This window comes from Lycorma delicatula, chromosome 1 (genome assembly GCF_047948215.1).
Source record: "Lycorma delicatula isolate Av1 chromosome 1, ASM4794821v1, whole genome shotgun sequence".
In the NCBI taxonomy this organism is placed as follows: Eukaryota; Metazoa; Arthropoda; class Insecta; order Hemiptera; family Fulgoridae; genus Lycorma; species Lycorma delicatula.
The window spans coordinates 322,653,127-322,679,677 of NC_134455.1; the positions used below are offsets into that span (position 1 = coordinate 322,653,127).

Consider the following 26,551-nt stretch of genomic DNA (forward strand, 5'->3'; position numbering starts at 1 on the left):
CTGTAAATGTTAACAATTCTTCTATCTCTGTACTTGAACCCTAATTTTTTTAAAATACTGAACATTTTATTCCAATGCCTTTTCTAGGTCTATAAATGCCAAATATGTTGGTTGTTTTTCTTTAATGTTCCTTCTACTATTAATCTGAGCGCTAAAATTTCTTCCCTTGTCCCTATACATTTCCTGAAACCAAATTGGTCTTCTCCTAACACTTCTTCCACTCTCATCTCAATTCTTCTGTAGAGAATTCTAGTTAAGATTTTTGATGCATGACTAGTTAAGCTAATTGTTCTGAGCAATATCATTACGAGCAATATCTATAATCAGGCCACTTTCAGCTATTATAAAGAAATGTAAATACAAAATTTTTAATATATTTTTCATTTTGTCACCTTATAAATTACACTTGTGCAATATAAAATAAAAAAAAAATTATCCTTCAAAATAGACAATCTCGCATATTTTTTTATTATGTTGGCAAACCAACTGTGCAGTGAAAGGATTCTTTGAGAAGTATAAAAAAAAAAATTGTATTTCAATTTCCAAAGCTCACTGTGAAACTCTTCCAACAGTCCTCTTGTGTTAATAAGGAGATAAAGAAATTCTGGATGAAATTTTAATGCATTCAGAAGTTTTTAACATAAGAGGTATAGGTTTTTTAAAGTTTTTAGAAGAGTAGAACGCACCACCTGGATGATGTAGTGACTGGTTCTATTATTACTTGCATCTATAATTATAATAATTTACATTATGCTGTGATATATGACATATTAAATGCCTGTTACCAACATATCTGATGATAATTAACAACTTGGAAGAACACAGGATAATTTTGTAATAAGTTTCAGTTTTAACTAAGTATCCTATTAATACAAATTAATGAATAAAATATATGGTTATTATTTCATTAAGTCTTTTACAGAATTTACTTTAAACTTTCAAGCATTTTTTTTTTTTTTTGCTATATGGTTTTAGTTAATTCCATAGTGTTATGAACATTAATAAATTTCAATATTTGACTAAAAATTATATTTACATAAAAAACGATAAAAAATAAATAAAACATATAACAAGAATGATTCAGGGTAAACACTACAAAGTACATTATTTTGAATACATAGCCACTTATAAAGTAACTAAACAATGATTTTTAAATCAAGTTCTGTTTTTTACCAGAGAATTCACATAAATATTGCAGTTAATTTAATTACATTATTATTTTGTTTTGTATATATTTTACTTAATTTCTGTTGTTTATCATCCTATTATAACTAGGAGATTTAATTATAAATTTAGGTAAGTATAATTAGACATACAATAAATTTCTTAATATTTAGGATTTTGTTAGATATTTTTTCTACAGCTTATTATAACATTTGTACTACGCAGCTGGTACCCGTATCATAATGAATTAATGACCTGTATTTTTTTCTTTTTCTGTTTAGCCTCTGGAACCACCGTAAGGTATTATTTCAGAGGATGATATGTATGAATGTAAATGAAGTGTAGTCTTGTACAGTCTCAAGTCGACCGTTCCTGAGATGTATGGTTAATTGAAACCCAACCACCAACACAGGCATCCATGATCTATTACTCAAATCCATATAAATAATGACCTGTATTATTATAATACAGATGTTCCACCAATCAAAAGCCTACTCTTTTTAACTACTGACCAACCAGAAGTGGGTAAATAATGTATCGGCTGTTTTTTTTTTTTTTTTTTTTTTTTTTATTTTAATCAATTTAGCAGTTACCAAGCAAAGGTTAATTTGCAAGTAAACCAATAGGTAATTTAGTATCTATATTGCACTGTTTATCCTTTTGCTAATTATGTCGGATACTGAGAAATAAATGTCTTTAAAATCGTTTGATATTAAAGAAAGGCAGAACTTATAACTAATAACCTATTGCCACAGAAAAGTATTTTTTTAAATTAAAAAAATATTTAAAAAATGTTTTTTATCATTGATTAATTTAATAATCCCAATATTTTCTCAAACATAGAGGAAATATGGTATGCAACTCTCTATAATGTCCATTAATGCACTCTTGTGAAGTTTACGACACAAGCCTTGGAGTGTTGTAGCTTATTTCGCACTCGTACATCAATGACTACCATTATACGCTCATTATGTACTATTAAAAGCATTATTATATAAAAAATCTACAATTAATTAAATTTTGAATATGAAATATAAAAAAGTTGGAAAAGTTTTATTTCAGCAGTGTACATTAATGTACACATATTCTGGATCATATCTGAATCATATCTATATGATCCAGATATATGCTCTCTGAACCTGATTGTAACTGTATAATTTTATAGTCACAGCTCATACTCAAAATGTATGATAGGAAACTCATTTACCAGTTTTGGACTTATTAATATTATTTGACTCTGATTAATTAAGATTATTTACAGAATAATTTTCAAATACACTATTTTTGTTTAACTTTCATTACTTTCAAATTATCATAAAGGTAACAGTAATCAAACAATTTTGTTTTATGCCTTGGTAATACATATTATATTTTTTAAAAATTAACTCCTGAACCCCAGACACAACAGGAATCAAGTTTTGTTAACAGATTTTAATCTCTAGAAATTTTGGTAATAAATTTTGATCTATTACCAAAACTTCTGTTCTAAAGGAACATGCTTTTCATTGTAAATTATATGAGCTGGTATGAAACAAAAATAAATCACAAAGAAAAAGCTTAATGTGAGTCATGAATCAAATTGTTTAAGTTCTAATTGATGAGACGTGGTTTCAAAAGCAGATTACATCTTTCATTTTGCACATAATAAATTTACCTGTACTCATGAAAACAAAAAAACGAGAAATTTACAACTCTATAAAACTAAAACTATGAAATCCGTAATTAAAAAATTATAATGTTCATCATTTGTTTAAGGTACAGCAAAACTTCAATTTTTTTAGATATAATGTTAGAGCACTATAATTACTGAATAAAACGTGTACTACTCTTAGGTAATTTTTCAAGTTCACCTTTTTTCTAAATTTTAAACTTTATTAATGGCATTTTATAATAATTTAGAGAATTAATTTTTTAGTGTTTTATACAATCTTATAGTTTTAATGGCAACAATTAATATAGTTATTTGACTTACTGATTAACTAAGATTATTTATAGAATAACCTTCAAATACATTATTTTTGTTCATTAGCCACTATTAAATGCCTTCAAAATATAATGTAACTGCATCTAGCATTGTTTAATTTTACTGATTATGAAATTAATTTATTATATACTGCTTCAGCATTGATATTTTAAACTTTAATTTTGAGGATGATACTCCTTGAGAAATTCCAATATTACAGAAATATCAGGTTATAAGAATTGTAAGCCAGGTTATATTTCTGTATCCAAGCCTGGCTTTATTAAATATTATTGGTACTAAAAATCTGCAAATACATATTTTCTGAAAACTTTTTTCCCAAATTTTCTTTATTTTTTGTAATAACTTAGGAATATAAATAATCCAGTAGCGATTTATTTTAGAACCAGTTTTCTTCTGCAGATGCATTATCACATTAATTTTGAATTATTATAAACATGATTTTCTAATTTTTTTTAATCTATCATTTTTATTACCACTATGGTTAACAAACTTGCACATTTCTACATTATTTTCTATATTTATTTTGAGCATGTAAAAAAGACTCCTTAAACTTGCAAGTAATTGCATCAAAAACTTCATTGAATGTACAACTGCAGAAACAAAACTCAAAAATATCTATCAAACATTACAAAAACTTAACAAACAACTAAAACAGCAAAAACAAACACATCATTTACACCCTCAACATAAATTTTTGAATGAATAACAAGTTTTACAAATATATTGTTCATAATAATGTAAATAAATAATGAGATGAAACTAATAACAAAGGACTTGAACATAAATAATTATAAATAAAGTTTGAAAAAGTGTTTTAAATTAATCAATTTTTACAAAAATCCTTGATTAAAAAATGTTTATATAAAATAATGCTAAAGAATTAGAAAAAAAGATTATATTACTGAAGTTCAAATCAGACAAGCGTAATGCAATAGTTATCATTAACAACTGACAATAAGGTCCTAATTACATTCACATGAACAAAATTTTCCATACATGTCAAGCATATCAAAAAAATCTATGAACATAAAAAATACATAAACCTCATAAAAGACAAAAAAATATCAACATACCATATAACTAATCACAACATCATTTGATACAACAAAATAACTGAAATACTCTCCAGTCTTTAAAAAAAGGCAACAAATTACCAAAAAAAAGCACAAATAATAAATATACTTAACATTACAAAACAAAATCATATTTTCCAAAATAAATATTATATCCAGTCTGAATTATGGATTCTGTATGCCTTCCTATGGATTTTCTTATATCCATCATCCTCACAAAATGTTTTCTTCATCATACAAAACAAACATACATATCCACAAAAAAAAACCACTCACAAAACAATGTCCTAGTTTAGACACATTAATGATCCATCTTATTACACCAGAAAACCCAAGACAATCTGAACAACACAAAATAAAAAACACAACCAATTCATGTTATTGGAGATCCAGAACACCTTACACTGCCAAATCATGTTTTAGAAGTATGATCCACATACTATTCAACAACTCATGTCACCATATAAAAGAACTTATCACTGTAAAACACCCAGAACATAAAGACAATCGTAACAGCTCATCATTCACACACTCCTGCATAAGATAAATAAAAATGAATAAAAACAAAACATACAGTATAAATTCAATAAAAAAAATACAGTACATACAATGAAAAATACTGTAAAGTACAGTGGTATATAAATATAATACCTCAGAAATTTAGAAAATCTGAATATGATGTGGCCATTAAGAACAATCAAAAAAACAAGCCAATACTCTGAATACAACGCACATGGAATATAAGAAACTAACTGCTGTGATTACATATTGTTCTAAGTTGCTGAAATGGGTTGCAGCTTCAAACAAAAATATATTGAATACTTTAAAGACCCTCCATAAACAACATGTCAATATCCATCAACCATCTCATAGATCCAAATCATTAACCCACCTATACAACCTTGATTTTATACAAACACAGAAAAGAGCTATATCCTAAGATTATAAAATACATTAATGCACAATAATAATAAATTAAATGAACATCCTCAGTGCAAATACAGCACACTATTCAACTGCATTCTAAATATGTGCCAGCATAACTCAAAAAAATTATAACCAATAACATCAGATGCCAGAATGAGAAAACAGCACTAAACACTGAAGATGGGTGTAAGAGCAACTGAAAAAATTATCATTCAATTTAAAAAAAATTCTGTATTTATTAAATTTGATTAAGTTTGTAATCTAAAAAGTTTACAGTTTTAAATAATATGTATTCAAATTACTTAATTCATATTAAATACTAATGAGTAAATATCAGAGTTAAAATATAATAATTGATTTGAAGCAATATAAAATGAAACAAAATTAATTAACTCACAATTCTGTTTGTTCCATCATATTCAGTCCGCTCAATTTTATCAAGTCTAGCATCACCCCAGTAGAGTTTTTGTGCTTTATGATCCAAAGTTATCGCATTGGGCATTCGAATATCTGTTGTTATAATCGCTTCTTGATCATATCCAGAAAAAAAGGCACGCTGAATAGATGGATGGTGAATATTCCAGTTGGTCCAATACATTCGTCTAAAAAAGAAGTTAATTTTATGTACAACATACATGTTTAAAGTATGCAGCCAGATGGCATTAAAATAACAAACTAAAAAAAATAAATAAATTTCAATATGAATAAATACATAATTTATTTTTCTGTATTATCATCGTTAAAAGCATTTTTTGTATCGAGGAACATGCTCTTTTTTTACACTTTCCCATAAAAATTTCAGCCATAACACTTTTGTTTTTAAATCCTGATTTTCCTGGAACTCCCTAAACCAAATCACCTCTTGTGGTAAAGAAAGGCATGGAAATCCTTAACTAGCAGATCTGAGCTGTCTGAGTTAAGCATTAATTGGGCAAAGTGAAGAATAGTGCACAAAAAATAATATCACTGAAAAATCATAAATATTTTTTTGTTTTATGTCTGTTATTCTTTTATATTTTATTCCATCTTTTTTCTATTGCTTTCTCTACAAATAAATAAAAGATTAATAATTAATAGACTTTATACTTATCTCATTCCTAAATTTGCCATTACTTCTTTATCTCATTTTCATCTACACTTCAATTGCAGCAAAAGTTAAAAATTTGTTAGAATATAAAATTAGAAAAATTAAATTAAATTTCTGAATCTCATAAAGAAATATAAGTAAATTTGAAATAATCATACAATATATTACAGAAAATTATTATTAAAATGCCCCCATAAATAATTATTTATAATAGTATATTATTATTATTCTGTAATACAATTTTTTTATTATTGACCTCAATAATAACTTACAAAAACAAAAATATAAACAAGAAACAAAATATAAAATAGAATGCATACTTACGAATCACAACTGTCAACAGCAATTCCACGTGGTTTGTCAGTATAACCCAATTTTATGACAATTTCAGGCCTAAGAGGACTGCTAGCTGAGAGATTGACCCTGTTAATAGTAGCATCATTATTGCAAGTCCAATACAGAGCATTATCAATAACTTCATAAGCCATGCCCTCTACTGAGCCCTGTCCTGCCGTGATACAATCAATTATTAATCAACAATTTATAAAAATCAAACAAAATACAATCTTCCAAATAAATAAATACAATGAAGTGTGAAATTCTAATTTAATAAAAGTTTAAATATTAGAAGCAGGAGTGTAATTTACTCACTCTTAAGGCAACGTTTCCATTAACTGTAAAAAACTATAAAGAAAATTAATTTCACTTACGATCAACTACAAGATGATGATTAGATCCATTAAAATTGACTGAATTAATAGCACCACGCTGAATATCTGAATAAAAGAGTGTCTGCCGTGCGTAATCAAATGTTAATCCGATTGCATTTCTTATCATTTCTTTAGACTGTATACTTGGGAATGGAGCATTAAGGCTTTGTCCATTTTCCATATGCAAGCTATCAATACGAACCACTCTTGAATACATTAAGAAGCTAGTATGTTCTGCAAACAAGCATTTAACAAACCAATTTTACATCAGATTCATAAGCAGTATGATTTTAACAAGTGCATATATTTATTAAACAACATCCACTTATATTATAGGTAATATTTTATATGTGATTTCTTTAAATGAGACGAACAAATATTTTTTCTTAACTAGAATTTAACAATAGGGGACTCTGATGTCTGCACCATATATCATGCACAATAAATATTAAGCCTCTAATGTCCTCAACATTTGCATTAAAAACAATGGCTTCACAAAGGCTTCAAAATTACTAGAGTAAGATAAAAAAAAAAAGAATTAATATAATTTTGTAAATATAATGTTGTCAAATAAAAATATTTGACAACAAATATTTTACTCAAAACTGACTCCCATGTAATATGATCATTATTCAATTAAAAATAAAAATATAAGCATCCTCTGGTAATAATTTCTTTATTCCTGAGTTCAAAAGTGTCTTTCTAGATGAATGTGTACTGGCTGATAGACGACGATAAAGAATATATACATTTTCGCAATTAATTCTGCCAAGTTAAAGATTATCAGAAGTTAAACTAGAAAAAATAAATAAGTATAATAAATGTAAAAAGTAGCAGACTAGTTAAAAACAATGCAATTTACATATGTTGGTAACTTATCATGTAGGACAATTACTTTACGAGATGAAATATTTAGAAAAAAAAATAAATGTAGGAAAAAATAAAAATTACATTTTAAACTTAGGTCATACATGATCAACAATTTCACTACAGCAAAAGCGTTCTGAATTACATGAAGGAAGACGTCTTTTCCCAGTAAAGTCAAAATGGCAATAACTGATTAAGTATTTTACAAATCCTTAAGATGATTGATGTTAATGAACAAACACCTTTCCTAAAATCAATTAGACTGTATTTAACCTTAGTATTTTCAACTAGGATATCCTTATTCTTAATGAAATATTAGATCTGTCCAAAAAAATATCCAACACTGTACTGTAACTTCGAACAGAAGTGCCACATGAATGCACTAGTGCTCACAATGTTGGCTGGATCACCATAAATATCCCTACCACATGGCACATTGTTCAAGCTATTCAGTCAGCAGTAGTGTAACCATATGCATTTGTGTTCATTGCATTCCATGTTAGAATGCATGGAACAAAGAGTCTGCATTAAATTTTGCAAAAAAGACTTTGAAATCTTATTCAGAAACAATCACTATGTTATTTATGCAAAGTGTATGCTGATGAATCTATGAAGGATAAACAAATTAAACGCTGGCTTGCAAAATTTAAAAATGATCAAAGTTCTATTGAAAGTGACTTTAACTCACAATTCTGAAAGTGTGGAACATATTAAAGTTTTAATAAATAAAAATCACCATCTGACAGTGCAAGAGTTAGAAAAATACCTCAGAATTCCAAAAACTGTAGTTTTAGAAATCTTGAGCCAAGAATTGGAAATGAGTTGCTGTTAAATTTATCCACAGTTAGTGATGGAAGAACAAAAGAATTTATCAAGTGGAATCTGCCTACGACAATTTGGAAGCAATCAGACACAATCCAAAAATGTTCAAAAAGATTATTACTAGGGATAAGTGATAGGTTCAAAGTTATGACTCTGAGACTTCACAGTGGAAGAAACCTGAAGATCTAGCCAAGAAAGCCCACCAAAGTAGGAACATCAAAGCAATGCTCACTTTTCTTGACCAGGAAAGTGTTATAAATCATGAATATTCTCTAAAAGGCCAATGAACAAAGAGCATTTTTTTGGAAGTTGTAAACTGATTACATGATGCAATGAGAATAAAACAACTTGATTTGTGAAAAAGTGATAACTGGGTGCTTTGTCATAACAACACACCTGCCAATTCAACTTTTTATCCACAATTTTATGTCATCAGCCCCTGACCTGGCTCCTTGGAACTTCTGGCTACTCCCTAAATTGAGAAATCTTTTAAAACAGAGATTTGCTGACTTAGAGGATAAAAAGGATGCAATGAACCAGCTACTAGGTGTTCAAAAAAAGGATGTAAGAAGTCGTTTTGGAAATGACAGCATCAGTGGAAAACGGTTGTGGCTTCCAAAAGAGAGTACTTTGAAGGGGACGGGTTACAGTTGATCACGATTCGATTAATTATTTCAGCAGCCACAGCACAAGAACAAATGCTTTTCAGGGAGACCTAGTGATCAATAGCAGAAGTCATAAACAAATCAAAAGGAATCATTAATTTCCTGCCAAATCCTGCCTGTAAATAGATAATTAAACGTTTGAAAATTTTCTCTCCACAGGATTTAAAAATTCCCTTTAAATAATAATATGTATGATTTATTATAATTACAAATATGAACTTTTTTCTTTCTTACAAAAAAAAAATCTAAAGAAATATAAATATTAGTCACCCAATGAATTATTTGCTTGTTAAAGTATCAGAAGTTGACTTTTACATTAAAATTTATGCAGTTTAAAATTTAAAAACCATTTATTTTTTAAATTTCTTATTTAGCTATAAGGAAGACTGCACAAAATTCAATGTGAATGGGAACGGTCTACATAGTAACTACACATTATTGCTCTTCCTGTATTTCTCTTTCCCTACACATTATTTTTCTTCCCAATTCTTTTCAACAACACACAAGAACATTATCAAAACACAAATTAATCAATAATTAACAAACCAAACAAACGATAACTTAAGAACCTAGTAATTTAGGTTCTCAAATCTACATTAATTCTTAACTATAAATTACAAATTTTATACATATTGTATACAGTAAACATTTTATTATTTACCTTTGCAAGTTTTGCCATCATCTGCAACAACTCCATGAGCACATGCACAAACAGGATGAGTTCCATTATATAGACATAGCTCTGCACAACCACCATTATTAACTGTACAAGCATTTGTACCTTTCTGATTTGATTTTGAGAAAACTATAAGATCTTTTAAAGAATCACCAGCACCTCGTAACAGCACTGTATAATCAGAAAGGTTTGAACTTGGAGCTGCCTTAATACTTCCACGTTCATGAGTTCTGAAACATTTTTAAAACCACAAAAATAAATTTATCTATGTAAAAATGAATAATTAGGTAAAATTGGACTAAACAATCCACTGCACTTGAAATAGTTTACTAGTAAAAAATTAAAAACAAACGTATAAATAGTATGAAGTACAAACAAATTTTAAATATCTGGATTTTTTTTTTTAATGTGATACTAATAGCATGAAACAAGAACTTATTTCACATTTAAATACAAAACAATAAATAGAAATCTACTTTAAAAATTAAGCGAAACAAAAACTCACATTCAACATTGATTTTTTCAACCTGCTAACATAATTCTCTGTAATTAAGAATTAATTTTTTAATATTTTCATTCAATAATTTATTATAAGTTTAACAATGTTTGTTTAAAAAATCAAAAACATTAAAAACAGAGTAAAAACATTCATGGGCTATATTCAGAGAATAGCGCATGAGCTGCTATATTTAGAGAATAACGCATGAATGTTTACTTTGTTTTCAATTTTTTTGATTTTTTAAACTTAAACATTGTTAAACTTATAATAAATTATTGAATGAAAATATTTAAAAATTGATTCTTAATAACTGTAAAAGCTCATGTGTTTAATTACCTGGAGGTGCTAATAAAAAGAGTATGAAAATAAATCAATGAATACATACTGCATCATTCTTAAGTTAGTGCATATAACTACACAAATTAGTATATAATAGTAATAATTATATTTATTAATAATAATAATAATAATTTATTTATTTCTTATCTAATTTATACTCTAGACAAGGTACAACACATAAACATTTTTACAATATGAATATCATGACATCTTTTTGGCTCTGATTTGAGAAAAAATACTTTTTCACAACAAATTATAAAAAAGTTTGTTTTTAAGTTAACGAATACTAACTTAACATATTCAAATAAATACACCCTTATTACAGTTTAAAACTTTCCTTAAATTTTTAAAATATTACAAAACTAATTTTTTCCCCTAAAATTTAATAGCTAAAATAACCTTCAGAAAGAATTAACAAAAATAAAAAAATTATTACATAAAAATGCAACTTCTGAAAACATAGCTACTACCATTATCCAATTAGCATCAAAATAAAATTGTAATGTTTGTTAAGAGTAATGTTAACAAATACAGATTTCTGATATGTCAACACAGTTCATGTTAATTTCAAAAGAAAGTGACACTATAAGAGTTAATATAACAAAAATAAATATAAAATAGTAAAAAAAAAAATAATAGTAATAATAATAACTTTTTAACGTATTTATGATACATTAAGATAACTTTTTAAGGATTATAAAATTCCCCATATTCTAATTTTACTTCACAAAAAAACCTGACTAATATATCTAATGTTTAGAAATTATCATCCTTCATAACCTTTCTTGTAAAACCTAACCTTAAAATCTATTATCATAACTCATTAAAAAAAATAGATTCCTACAAAAAACATGAATGAAAGTTATCTTTGTTAAAGATAGTTTTATTTACCTTTAATAGGATGGGATTTGGTTGCCTTCAATGATTACCAAAAAATAATAACAATTTACAACCAAAAATCCATATTGATGAAATAAACTATATATAAAGTAACTTGTTCAGAATACAGTCCAACAAGAAACTTAAATATAACCTTCCTATCTTTTAAATGACTTTAATATAAAAATATTTATTTGATAATAATTATATTTTCATTAATTTATGTTTTAATATTTAATAATCAATACTATTTTTGAAAAATGTGCTTTTCAACTGGTGAATATTAATATTATGTTTAATAAATAAAACATGTAAACATAAAAATAAATATGAGGTTAGTCTCACAATTAATATATGTATTTTTTTAAATTTTACTTTCATTACTGCCTTTATTACAAGTATAATGTTTGAAATGATCACTTAAATGATACTGAAATTTCACAAATCAGAACAATATTACAGTTACAGCAAAATAACTATTCTGACATAAAAGTATTAATTTATCATATTTGGTGACGATGTTCTATAGTGAAGCAGACTACACTCACAATTTGTAATCAGATATAAAGTGTGATCTAATACACCATGCGAACAATTTGCTATTCAACCTAACTCATATCTGTTACCCAATCTCACTCTACATTGAATGACATAAGGGTTATTCTCATGTTGCACTTCAATCTATCAATCCTCTTAAGGATATCAAATGTACCCACACAAAGGAAATTTAATTTATATGTATTGAACTGTAATAAAACGCAACTATTTACAATCTTTTATTTAATTTTTTGTTTCACTTCATGTGAAATTAACCAGCATTTTTACAGCTGTTGAATTTTTTTTTTTTGTCTTCAGTCATTTGACTGGTTTGATGCAGCTCTCCAAGATTCCCTATCTAGTGCTAGTCGTTTCATTTCAGTATACCCTCTACATCTTACATCCCTAACAATTTGTTTTACATATTCCAAACGTGGCCTGCCTACACACCCTTCTTTTCCCTTCTACCTGTCCATCCAATATTAAAGCGACTATTCCAGGATGCCTTAGTATGTGGCCTATAAGTCTGTCTCATCTTTTAACTATATTTTTCCAAATGCTTCTTTCTTCATCTATTTGCCGCAATACCTCTTCATTTGTCACTTTATCCACCCATCTGATTTTTAACATTCTCCTATAGCACCACATTTCAAAAGCTTCTAATCTTTTCTTCTCAGATACTCCGATTGTCCAAGTTTCATTTCCATATAAAGTGACACTCCAGATATACACTTTCAAAAATCTTTTCCTGACATTTAAATTAATTTTTGATGTAAACAAATTATATTTCTTACTGAAGGCTCGTTTAGCTTGTGGTATTCGGCATTTTATATCGCTCCTGCTTCGTCCATCTTTAGTAATTCTACCTCCCAAATAACAAAATTCTTCTACCTCCATAATCTTTTCTCCTCCTATTTTCACATTCAGTGGTCCATCATTGTTATTTCTACTACATTTCATTACTTTTATTTTGTTCTTGTTTATTTTCATGCGATAGTTCTTGCGTAGGACTTCATCTATGCCGTTCATTGTTTCTTCTAAATCCTTTTTACTCTCGGCTAGAATTACTATATCATCAGCAAATCGTAGCATCTTTATTTTTTCACCTTGTACTGTTACTCCGAATCTAAATTGTTCTTTAACATCATTAACTGCTAGTTCCATGTAAAGATTAAAAAGTAACGGAGATAGGGAACATCCTTGTCAGACTCCCTTTCTTATTACGGCTTCTTTCTTATGTTCTTTAATTGTTACTGTTGCTGTTTGGTTCCTGTACATGTTAGCAATTGTTCTTCTATCTGTGTATTTGAACCCTAATTTTTTTTAAATGCTGAACATTTTATTCCAGTTTACGTTATCGAATGCCTTTTCTAGGTTTCCAACATACGCCAAGTATGTTGGTTTGTTTTTCTTTAATCTTCCTTCTACTATTAATCTGAGGCCTAAAATTGCTTTCCTTGTCCCTATACTTTTCCTGAAACCAAATTGGTCTTCTCCTAACACTTCTTTCACCCTCTTCTCAATTCTTCTGTATAGAATTCTAGTTAAGATTTTTGATGCATGACTAGTTACACTAATTGTTCTGTATTCTTCACATTTATCTTCTGCCCCTGCTTTCTTTGGTATCATTACTATAACACTTTTTTTGAAGTCTGACGGAAATTCCCCTTTTTCATAAATATTACACACCAGTTTGTATAATCTATCAATCGCTTCCTCACCTGCACTGCGCAGTAATTCTACAGGTATTCCGTCTATTCCAGGAGCCTTTCTGCCATTTAAATCTTTTAATGCTCTCTTAAATTCAGATCTCAGTATTGTTTCTCCCATTTCATCCTCCTCAACTTCCTCTTCTCCCTCTATAACACCATTTTCTAATTCATTTCCTCCGTATAACTCTTCAATATATTCCACCCATCTATCAACTTTACCTTTCGTATTATATATTGGTGTACCATCTTTGTTTAACACATTATTAGATTTTAATTTATGTACCCCAAAATTTTCCTTAACTTTCCTGTATGCTCCGTCTATTTTACCAATGTTCATTTCTCTTTCCACTTCTGAACACTTTTCTTTAATCCACTCTTCTTTCGCCAGTTTGCACTTCCTGTTTATAGCATTTCTTAACTGCTGATAGTTCCTTTTACTTTCTTCATCACCATCATTCTTATATTTTCTACGTTCATCCATCAGCTGCAATATATCGTCTGAAACCCAAGGTTTTCTACCAGTTCTCTTTATTCCGCCTACGTTTGCTTCTGCTGATTTAAGAATTTCCTTTTTAACATTCTCCCATTCTTCTTCTACATTTTCTACCTTATCTTTTTTACTCAGACCTCTTGCGATGTCCTCCTCAAAAATCTTCTTTACCTCCTCTTCCTCAAGCTTCTCTAAATTCCACCGATTCATCTGACAGGAATTTTCTTCAGGTTTTTAAACCCCAATCTACACTTCATTATCACCAAATTATGGTCGCTATCAATGTCTGCTCCAGGGTAAGTTTTGCAGTCAACGAGTTGATTTCTAAATCTTTGCTTAACCATGATATAATCTATCTGATACCTTGCAGTATCGCCTGGCTTTTTCCAAGTGTATATTCTTCTATTATGATTTTTAAATTGGGTGTTGGCAATTACTAAATTATACTTCGTGCAAAACTCTATAAGTCTGTCCCCTCTTTCATTCCTTTTGCCCAGCCCGTATTCACCCACTATATTTCCTTCCTTGCCTTTTTCAATGCTTGCATTCCAATCTCCAACTATTATTAAATTTTCATCTTCTTTTACGTGTTTAATTGCTTCATCAACCTCTTCGTATACACACTCTACCTCATCATCATCATAGGCGCTTGTAGGCATATAGACGTTAACAATCGTTGTCGATTTAGGTTTTGATTTTATCCTTATTACAATGATTCTATCGCTATGCGTTTTGAAATACTCCACTCTCCTCCCTATCTTCTTGTTCATCACGAAACCTACTCCTGCCTGCCCATTATTTGACGCTGAGTTAATTACTCTAAAATCCCCTGACCATAAGTCGCCTTCCTCTTCCCACCGAACCTCACTAATTCCTACTATATCCACATTCACCCTATCCATTTCCCTTTTTAAATTTTCTAGCCTACCAACCTTTTTCAAGCTTCTAACATTCCACGCTCCGACTCGTAGAATGTTATTTTTTAGTTTTCTGGTGACTCCTTCCTTAGTAGTCCCCACCGGGAGATGTTGAATAAATTTAACAATTGCAAGAGAACTGTTTTATTTTTTTTATAAATCATATTTTAAGGGAAATGTATTCATAATGTACTGTCAGTTGCAAACGAGAATGCGAGTTTCATTTGTAGTGAGGCAGAGGGGCATTTACTGTCCTTGGTGTGGTTTCTATAGCAACGGTATAGTTACTAGTTCAAACAAAAACATTGTGTTTGCAGTTGCAAGTGCCTTGTTATTTCAGCTTCCGTATTATTACTTTGTTCATTCACTAGGAAGTGTTCTAACTGTTGAGTCACTTTTACTCCAGTAGTTTTCTTATTCATTTAGTTCTGCATAGCATTGTTTAAAAATGTTATCTTTTCTTAAATAGTAAAGTTTTATTGTATATTTTTATTAATGTTTGTATAAATATATTAGTTAATAGCTACCAAAATACATTTTTTTGTAACTAGCAAGCCTTTAAAGTATTACTTTTTTTAAAAAATGAGATCCAAATGGAAACAAGGACAAACAATACATAGTGAAGCCCGAGAAATAATTCGTAGAGTTATAAATAAGTGTGATGAGCAGTACAGTGAGGATAAAATTGAGCAACCCATTTGGAAAAGAAATCTGAGAGCATCGACATACACTGAACCATATCCTGGATCATATGAGCAGACCATATCTAAGGTACAGAAGGAAGATTTAGAAGCAGGATAAAGTGTTCTTACAACTCCAGGGAAAAAGAGAACACAACATCAAAGAACATTGTCATCCGTCGATGAATTCGATAGAAACATAATTCATAATTTAATAGTAGAGATTTCTACATAAACAAAAAAGTAATTACTACAGCACAAAAATTGTGATCTGCTGTTTGTGAAGGAATTAATTTTCCTTGAAGTAAGCATACACTCAGAATAATTTTGAAAAAAATGGGTTCAAATGGAAAGATGTCAAAATATGAGAAAGATTTTGATAGAAAGACCAGATGTTGTGAACTGGCGCGCTTGGTATCTCCAGTCCATTCAATGTCAAAGAGAACTTAGAAGAATTATTGTCTACATTGACAAAACATGGATGTACAACAACCTTAGGTTTGGAAAATGCTGGCAAAGTAATGAAGTCATGGGCATAACTGCAAACAGATTAATTGTTGTTCATGCTGGCATAGAAAATGGCTTCATAACCAGAGCAGAACATGTTTTTCAGGCAGAAAAAGCATCTGGGGATTATCATGGCCTGATGATTGCTGAAAATTTTGAAAAGTGGCTGCAAGAAAAATTAATCCCTAACCTGCCAAACAAGTGTGTCATTGTTCTAGACAACGCACCTTATCATACTGTCCAGCTAAACAAGGCACCTACAAAATATGCGATAAAAAATGAAATGAACTAGTTGGCTAGCAACAATGTTCCAGTCAATGAATACTTGAGGAAATTCGAATTATTGTCATTAACTGATCACCACAAAAAAGAGAAGACCTACTGTGTACATGAAATTTTTCTTAAAAAGTCACATAGCACTGTGGCCTTCCACTGTATATGTGTGAATTAAATCCAATAGAATTTATTTGGGGTAAAATAAAAGGATTAATAAGAAATGAAAATGTTACTGGAGATCTGAGTAAAACTGCTCTGATAACAAAACACATGAAGCAATTTCATCCATTTTGAAAGAAGACTGGGGAATTTTCTGTGAAAAGTTAGAGAAGGTAGAAAGAGAATATTGGAAAAATGACAGACTGATTGAAAACTTAATGGAAAATTTTGTTATACAAATCAATGACAAAGATAGTGACAGCACAGAAGAGGATGATGGTGGTAACGACAATGAAGAGCCATTAGCAGAAGTTTTAGCCAAAGAACACTAAAAAATATATATTTTGAATGTTTTTCCTGACTTTCCCTTCTCCTTTCTTTTTTACCTTTATTTGTAAAAACAAAAAAAAAAATTTATAGTTCAAGCTGTACAAAAATTATTAGCATGCAATGTATATATATATATATCTGATGTTTATATCTAATCTTTATTTTCACTGCACTATCAGTTTTACTTACATGTCAATCCAGTACAGCCTGTCATTATAAAATGTTAGAGCACAGGGATTATCCAGAGAATGGTCCAGAAGGTGTTCCTTACCTGAACCATCATAATTCATCCTTTTAATTGTATTCTTTGACGAATCAGACCAGTAAAGTTTTTGATTCTAAATTTAAAAAAAATTTAACTGACTCATTAATCAACATCATAAAACAAATAAGACAAACTGACATCATGCATTACATATACATTTTGTAATTTTAAAATATAAATATTGTAACAATAAACACAATAATAAAAATTAACATTTAAAATTCTAAGTCATAAATTTCATAATTCAAAAATAATTAATTTGGAGAGTACAAATGAACAGATCTACATCAAATAACAAGATAAAATTATTACTATATTCTAATTTAAAATATATTATGCTATCTAAAACATAATCAAAAGACAGATCCACAAAAAAATTCACCACTATCTGCTATGAAACACAGTTTGTGAAACCTAAAACAAACTGAAGTCTTCAAATTTTACATACTTTTCAAATTAATATTAAAAACATACAACATAAGACAAGTCCAACCAGAAAGAAATCATTATAAATACGGTTTAAACTGGAATGACTACACTAATGCAGTAACTTTCTATTCTTCTTTCATATAATTGTCAGTTTGATGTCAATTGGGGCACATATATTAATATTTTTTCTTAAATGAATGTAATTAATATATTTAATATCTTAACCCCCCCCCCCCCCCCCAGGAGGCAAGGGTCTCGATCTATGCCTTAAAGCCTACCATGGGATAATACAAATATTCCCTGAAAATTTGAAAGCAATCGGTTGGTTGGTTCTGTTGCGCATCGCAACAGAACCAACAGCATCTGATGCAAACAGAAAAATTTGCATATATATATATATATATATATATATGACTGACCATTACTGCATTATGTACTTAAACAAAGTGAACAACATAAAATCCCAAATTTTTATTTGTGATTGTTGCCTGTATAGTAACTACACAGTATATATCAGTATAGATCAGTTGTTTCTTTTACTAATAAGTTCTATTGTTTTGTGCTGATCACTGTTCATGCTTCAGTACAGTATGCTTTGTCTCACAGTTATGTTTTATCAAAATATCTTGTTCTGAGCAGAAAAAGATTGTTAATCAATCCTTAAGTGCATTCAGGATTTTTTAAAGAAATAAGTGAAATACTTGGTGAAAAGCTTTCCTATGGCAACCCAGACAAGATTTGGTTAAAAAATGTATAACAGATTCAGTTGAAAATGCAAAACAAAATAGTTTACCAACCATTAGGATTTCAGAGGCCATAGTCAATATTTAATAAAAAATTTCTGCAAGTTCAAATAAATCTATGAAATCAAAAAAATGATGTAAAGTACACACCATGACATAAGTTTCTGAATTGTTTAAATTTAAGAGCATATTGTAAAATATCTGTGCAACAACTTAAGAAAGCAAACAAACCGAAATGTCTTGTTATTGTAACTGGCTTCTCAATAAATTTGCTAATGGTGAATTAGACCCACTGCTGTATTTTATGACTGCTGGGCATGTCAACTCACAAAATACATGGTTTTGGATCACAGGTAACTCTCACAATATGTATAAAAAAAAACCACTTCAAGTTGAGAAAATGATAACATATTATGATTTTGACACAGTACATAGTTTAATGATGTGCAATACATCGTAGTGTACTGTGTCTTGTAATTGTATGTGGGGGCCAATATTTTTTGATACGACACAAGTTTACATCACAATTCTTGAAGAATTAATAATCTTGTAAGAATACCTCACAATCTTCTCAATTTACTGAAAGTGAACTCTGTTACTGCTTCTTTCAACAAGAATTGAAGCAATATGTCACTTACTTCACAATTCATTGGCCTGCATTTACATGGCTTGAAGCCATCTTTTAGCAAAAGTCTGTGGCCTCCATGTACTACAGATTTTTCTACTTGTGATTTTTAGCTGGAAGCTACTTGAAGGATATAGTTTATGAAACTAATTCCCACACTTTGGAAGAGATCATATATTTTAAGTGTTATCAAAGCCATTGACTGAAATGTTTTGCATTGGATGTTTCAACATAATTACTCGAGCAGGACTTCCATTCTTTTGCAAATATACGTACAAGTATTTAAGTTTTTGTATTTTCATTTTGTTTAATTTATTCATAAAATTAATCAGTGACTAACTGTTTGGGCAGGTTATCAGCGATGTGCTGGTTTTAAGTTGATCACCTTGTACTACAAGTTTTAATTTATTTAAATAAAAAATTCTTAATAACTGAATTCTTTTATTTAATTTTAAACCCATACAATACCATACCTCCTTAGCCTTTGGGCTTATACTTTAGTACACCTTTCCAAAACTATTTACTGTAACCTCAATGAAGCAAAATAAGTAGTTGCTATTTATTAATCTTAACAATCTTTATATAGATAAAATACTTCACATAAGACAATAAAAACTGCTTAATTAATTTATTAATGGCTTGGTCACATGCAGTAGACCTTCTGTACAAGAAGGTAAGTGTTTTTTCCCACTCTGACACATAGAAAAGATCAATTCTTAAATAAAAAGGAATGAATGAGCACAAAGGAAATCAAGCTGGTCAATAATCATAACATTTTTACCAAACCTAAATATAAGTAGACTTTACCAAATGCAAAAGAGATTACTTTTTATGACAGTTAACTATTTTGTTTATTTCTATGTTGTGGCTACACTGTTTGACCAAACCCTTCCTTTTTAAGCTTATGTAATGTGAGTTTTGTTGTTTGTTTATTTAGGAATTTTCATGTTATAAGTAGTATTTTGTAAAGGTTTATTTAATTTTTTATTACAAAATCATACTTACATTTTTTTATTGTCTGTGTTGAATATATAATAATGAACATAACTCCAAGAAAGTATTCAAAAATTGTTTTTCTTTCTGAGCATACCAGCATGATATGACAAATAGCTTCTGAGTGTGGTGTTGGACTAGAGACAATGAATGCTATTTTAAAAAATTTTGAATAATCTGGTTACTTTTCACCTCAAAGGAAAGGCACATGTGGTGTTAAAAGAAAAACTACACCAATATAACAGTTATTGATGAGAAAAAGTAAACTTGATCCTAGATTATCTGCTGTGGATTTAAACTGATCAGTAGCCTGTGGAACAGATTTACACAGGACAACTGTTAGAAATCGACTTCTTGCAGGTGGACAAAGAGCAGGTCAGCCAGCTAAAAAGCAGCTTTTAATACCAGTAATGTGCAAAAAATGCTCTTATGGGCAAAGAACTGCTAACTGGATCAAAAAAGATTAGAAAAATATTATGTTTTCTGTCAAGTCACATTTTTATGTTCAGGGGCAAAGGGTTGCATTCAATAGGAAAGCATCAAATGAAAAAAGATCACTGGCTCATATCTAACAATCAGTTAAACATCCCCAGAAAAAATATTTGGGGACTGTTTCACATTTGAAGGCCCTTGTTCATTTTGTTCATTACCTCCAGTAGATGGTATGTTGAAAAGTGATGCATATACCAAAATTCTGAAGGAAAGAGCTGTGACAAAGCTTCTAAAAAATTCCTACAAGGCACCAGAGTATTCCATCAAAGTTTGGTGCCATGCCGTACTGCCAAAAAAGTGGAAAAACTTTATGAAGTATGAAACATTAAAGTGCTCCTGTGACAAAGAAATACCCTAGACTTAAACCCATTTATAAAATTTATAGGTAATAGTAAAAAAAACTAAAAAATTAATTGTAGCAAAAAACTGACCTCATTAAAGCACTGATTTCATGATGAAGAAATAAGAAAAAAACCTGCTATGCTTGTATTTATATGCTACTGTAGTTTTATGTATATATATACGAGGTCTGTAAATAAAGTAATGAGACTGGTTCAGAAAAACGTTTTATTTACAATCCAAATACTTGGACTGTATCACCTTAGAAATAGTTCCCTTGGGAAGCCACTAAACACTTCAAATGGCTTTCCCACTCTTCATAGCAGTGTTGGAACTTAGAAACCATAATATCATTCAGATGACCGATTACATTTTTTTTTCTACTGTTCCAAAATAGTGTCCGTTGAGATGTTTTTTTATTCGGGAACAGGAAAAAGTCGCAGGGATCAAGTCAGGTGAATAAGGTGGTTGAGGATCTTCAGGAATGTTTTTCTTTGCTAAAAACTCATTAATTGAGAGTACAGTGTGACAAGGTGCATTGTCATGATACAGCACCCAGTTGTCTTTGTGTCTGGTCTCATGCGAGCAACTCTTTTCTGCAGTCTTTCAAGAATTTTTCGGTAAACATATTGATTTACAGTGTCCTGTAGGCAAAAACTCCTTATGGACAACACCATTAGTATCAAAGAAACAAATTAGCATGGTTTTGATTTTTGATTTGCTTATTTTTGTTTTTTTGGGACATGGTGAGTTTGAAGTGTGTCACTCCTTGCTCTGGCGTTTTGTTTCTGGGTCATAATCAAATACCCAAGACACATCATCAGTTATTACAATTTTTAGAAAATCAGGATCAGTTTCAATTCACCCTGAAAGATCGCAGCAAACTACCACCAGTTGTTTTTCTGTTCGACAGTGAGGTTTTATGGGACCAATTTTGCACAATTTTTTTTCATGTCCAATTTGCTTGCCAAAATTTGATGGACTGTGGTATGGTTCAAATTCAATTGTTCTGAAATTATTCTGACAGTTAATCGCCGGTCATACCGTATCAAGTCTCCGATTCACTCAACATTGTCGTCACTTTTTTACATTAATGGTCTACTAGAGTGTGGGTCTTCCTGTGTGGATTGTCTGCAACTGATTCTCAGCCATCTGAAAATGCTTTAAACCACCTAAAACTTGGGCTCAGGACAAAGTATCATCTTCATACACCCTTTTCAATTTTGAAAAAGTTTCAGTAGTATTCTCACTGAGTTTAACACAAAATTTGATTGCACAACGTTTCTCATAATTAGTATCACTCATTTTTGTAACGCACAACAAAAACTCATTTCACGAAAAGTTTGTTTACATCTCACGTGGCAACAATAGACTAAATATATTAATACCTAATATAAAAGGGCTGTAAATAAAGTAATGAGACTAATTTCTTTTGGCAGCCAAAGGGGCAACACTGTAAAGTTACTAGTAGTTACAGTAAAAAACATTAAAAAAATGTAACCGACCATCTGAAGGATATTCTGGTTTCTGAGTTCCAACACTGCTATGAAGAGTAGGAAAACCATTTGAAGCATTGCACAGCTTCCCAAGGGAACTATTTCAAAGGTGATATGAGTCCATGTATAACTGGATTGTAAATAAAACATTTTTCTGAACCAGTCTCACTACTTTATTTACAGACTTGTAAATCAGCTGTTGATATAACCATATGTTTACTAGTAACTTTACAGTGTTGCCACTTTGGCTGCCAAAAAAAAACTAGTCTTATTTCTTTATTTACAGATCTTATATACATAGATATATATAGGATATTTGCAATTCAACCTCTGGTAGGGCATTACTAACAAACTGGTTTACAGTTTATGTTATAAATAACATGCATGCACAGTAGTCATCATGTAAGCTTTAATATGTCACACATACAGTCAACTGCCAAATTGTTCTGTTCTGCTGAAGCAGTATGTGGTAAAATACGGAGGCTATCGCCAGTTCCAAGATACTTAGTGTCATTCATTTTTTGGAAGCAGATGAAATATCTGCAGCCAAGATCCACCAGCTCTAAGGATGGTGGTGAATGGTAATGGTGGGAATGGTAAACAAGTTTACCATTCCCCTGATCAGGCACCATCTGATTTTCAGCTGTTACAAAACTGAAGAATTGACTGGTTAATCAATACTTTAAAAGCAATGATAAACTCATGGATGGAGTCAACGAAAGGATAGGTACTTTGCAGGTGTCTTTCATTTATTTTTATTACTCAACCAGAGGCTAATTTATAAATAACCTTAGTATTTAAAGACCATTCTTGATAACAAAAAATACACATAATTCTAATGAAGCAAATACTTTTGTAGAATAATTCCTGAAGTTCATTGTATCATCTTTCAATCACTGTCCTGACAAAAATGAAAGGTTATAACCAAACACATCTTATATGCATCATCTTCTAACATACTTTAAATAAAAAATATATTATTGCAAACATTCCTAACACTAAAATTTGAATTGTCAATTTAGCAAAAAACAGATAACCATTTAGATTAATTAAATACTTACTTTTGAGTCAACAGCAATATCACTGACTACGCCACTAGTCATGTTAAGAAGAAGCATTCTGTTAGAGCCATCTAAACCAGTTCTTGAGATTCTAGGAAATTTTCCAGCATCGGCCCAAAACAGAAGACCTCTTTCTGGATCAAGAGTCAAAGAATGTGGGGCATCCAATCCATCACTTATAACAACATATCGATGTTTACCATTAGTTCTACTGACTTCAATAACATTTTGCTGAGGGTCTGTCCAATACAAGTTTCCTATTAAGACAATAATAACTTAATTAATTGAGGACAAACTACCACTGAGTTCTAACGACACAGTTTTGTCTGGTAACATAAACAAGAATGATAATGATTTGCAAATATATTTTAAAAACATAAATGAGTTTAATAATTGAGAAACAAAAGATCTAGTTACATATTTCTGTTTCATGTGTTCAAATAACTTTCAAATTGACAAAGATTAAATATAAGTAAGTTTTATGTAAAACAAATAAAATGTAACTTTTGATATAAGGTATAAATTTACCTTGTTTAGTTTTAAATTTTCAACTTTATTTTTTTTTTGTCTTCAGTCATTTGACTCATTTCATACAGCTCTCCAAGATTCCCTATCTAGTGGCATCATTTCATTTTGGTAAACCCCTACATCCTACTTTCCTAAAAATTTGTTTTACATATCAAATGTTGCCTGCCTGCACAATTTTTCCCATCTACCTATTCCTCCAATATCAAAGTGACTTATTCCAGGATGCCTTAATATGTGGCCTATAAGTCTGTTCTTCTTTTAATTATATTTTTCCAAATGCTTCTTTCTTCATCAATTTTCCGCAACACCTCTTCATTTGTCACTTTATCCATCCATCTGATTTTTAACATTTCCCTATAGCACCACATTTCAAAAGCTTCTAATTTTTTTCTTCTCAGGTACTTCGATCGTCAAAGTTTCACTTCCAAACAAAGCTACATTCCAAACATATATTTTCGAAAATGTTTTCCTGATGTTTAAATTAATTTCTGATGTAAGCAAATTATATTTCTGACTGAAAGCTTGTTTCGCTTGTGTTATTTGGCATTTTATATCACTCCCACTTCGTCTATCTTTAGTAATTCTATTTCCCAAATAACAGAATTCTTCTACCTCCATAAATTTTTCTCTTCTTATTTTTATATTCAGTGGTCCACCTACATTATTTCTACTACATTTCATTACCTTCATTTTGTTCTTGTTTATTTCTATGCGGTCAACTTTATTTTTTTTTATTTCATAAACAACCTACATTTTATCTTAACGGTGCTCAGACTTCATGTCTCCTCAGGATTCATTTTACATTTTGTATAGTTTATTTACCTTCAAAAGGTATATTTTGGAATACCTATTTTATTAAGGATACCTTCCAAGTATTTCCCATCCTCCCCTTTATATATTTTCTCATATATTTTTAAGAACTTTGCTTTGTAAATACCTTTGTAGAAATCTTGAAAGAGTCAATAATCCCAATTATTATTTGAATCCACCCTTCCATTAAGACATTTCATTTCACCATTATTATTATTAGATTTTCATTCTCTTTAACATATGTTTATCATACTATGTAATCCATTTCTTCAATTATTACATCTTTAATTTTGCAGAAGAGATTGTTGACATGTAAACCTGGAGTATTATTGTTGGATCTATTGTTTGGATCTATCATAAATAATTCTCTTTATGTAGTGTTTGTGATGGCATACTTGTTTTACTTATACATTTTTATTCTAAGTCCTGAATTTCTATTAATTTATTTTATGTTAATTATTCCACAATCACCATATAAAAAACATTACTCTTTTCTCCTCTTTATCTCACTAACGTTAACAATATCTAACCTTAATACAAATCAATTTTGTATTCTAAATTATCTAATCTAATGATCTTTTTTTAACTTTTGAAATTCACTAAAACTATGATTCTTAATGTCTAATTATCTTCTATCCAGTAATCTCCACCTAGAGCTTCCAGCGAGAGTTATACTGCAGAAGCCATCATATAGTATATAACAGAGTAATAAAGAATGCACTTCCTTGGAAAACACAGTAGTAATTTTCCACTCTTCCAATTGTGCAAAACTAATTGTTTAATATTGTTTTGTTTTTGAGGCCATAACAGACATTACTTAGAAGACAACTGAAGAAAGTGCTATTACTGCCACAGTTCAGAAGTCAAATCATATTCTAGCTTCCCACATTTAGCCATTCATTATAGCTACACCTATGTAAAGCTACATACTTTTCAAAAGCTCTCATGTTTCCCCACAAACAAGGTTTCATTATACTTACCTTTTTTTTCTAAAATATTAGTAAGCAATATTATCATAAATGTAACAGCCTTAGATCAGATTTTGAGATATTACATAAGTACTGGTCAACTCTGTATTTTTTTCAACAAAAAAAAGGGTTCAAGTTGCAATGAAATGAATAAAATGAATTCTAATCTGAGTAAATATAAAAGATCAGACAATAAGATTTGTGTATAGTTACAAGAGTAAAGCTGATATCCCTGAATTCCAGAAACATATCCTTTATTATTACCTTTTCTCCTCCTAAAAAATAATGATGTTCATCAAGGGAGGAAATTCTATAATTTGAGAGAAAGGATTTTGGTTTAATAAGAAGAAGTCAAGAAAATCTTTATGTAAGTAACAATTCAAATCCTAGAAAAGATTTGGATTTGACAGTTTGTAACTCTAAGTTCAGTCTGGTTTATAATGAGTGTATACTTTTTATTTTAGGCAAGATAATTAATTTCAGTAATTTTGAAATCTGTTCT

At 29.7% G+C, this 26,551-nt stretch overlaps 1 protein-coding gene across 2 annotated transcripts in view; it reads right to left on the bottom strand.

Annotated features, from left to right (window-relative positions):
* Window positions 1-26,551, bottom strand: part of LRP1 (LDL receptor protein 1) — a 473,582-nt gene that overhangs the window by 162,853 nt on the left and 284,178 nt on the right. For both annotated transcript variants that reach the window (XM_075382014.1, XM_075382015.1), the window contains 6 exons: window positions 23,744-24,000; window positions 17,490-17,638; window positions 9,961-10,205; window positions 6,946-7,179; window positions 6,560-6,743; window positions 5,546-5,750 (listed from right to left, as the gene is read on the bottom strand). In XM_075382014.1, the coding sequence (XP_075238129.1) occupies window positions 5,546-5,750; window positions 6,560-6,743; window positions 6,946-7,179; window positions 9,961-10,205; window positions 17,490-17,638; window positions 23,744-24,000 (1,274 nt within the window). The remainder of the gene's footprint in view (window positions 1-5,545; window positions 5,751-6,559; window positions 6,744-6,945; window positions 7,180-9,960; window positions 10,206-17,489; window positions 17,639-23,743; window positions 24,001-26,551) is intronic.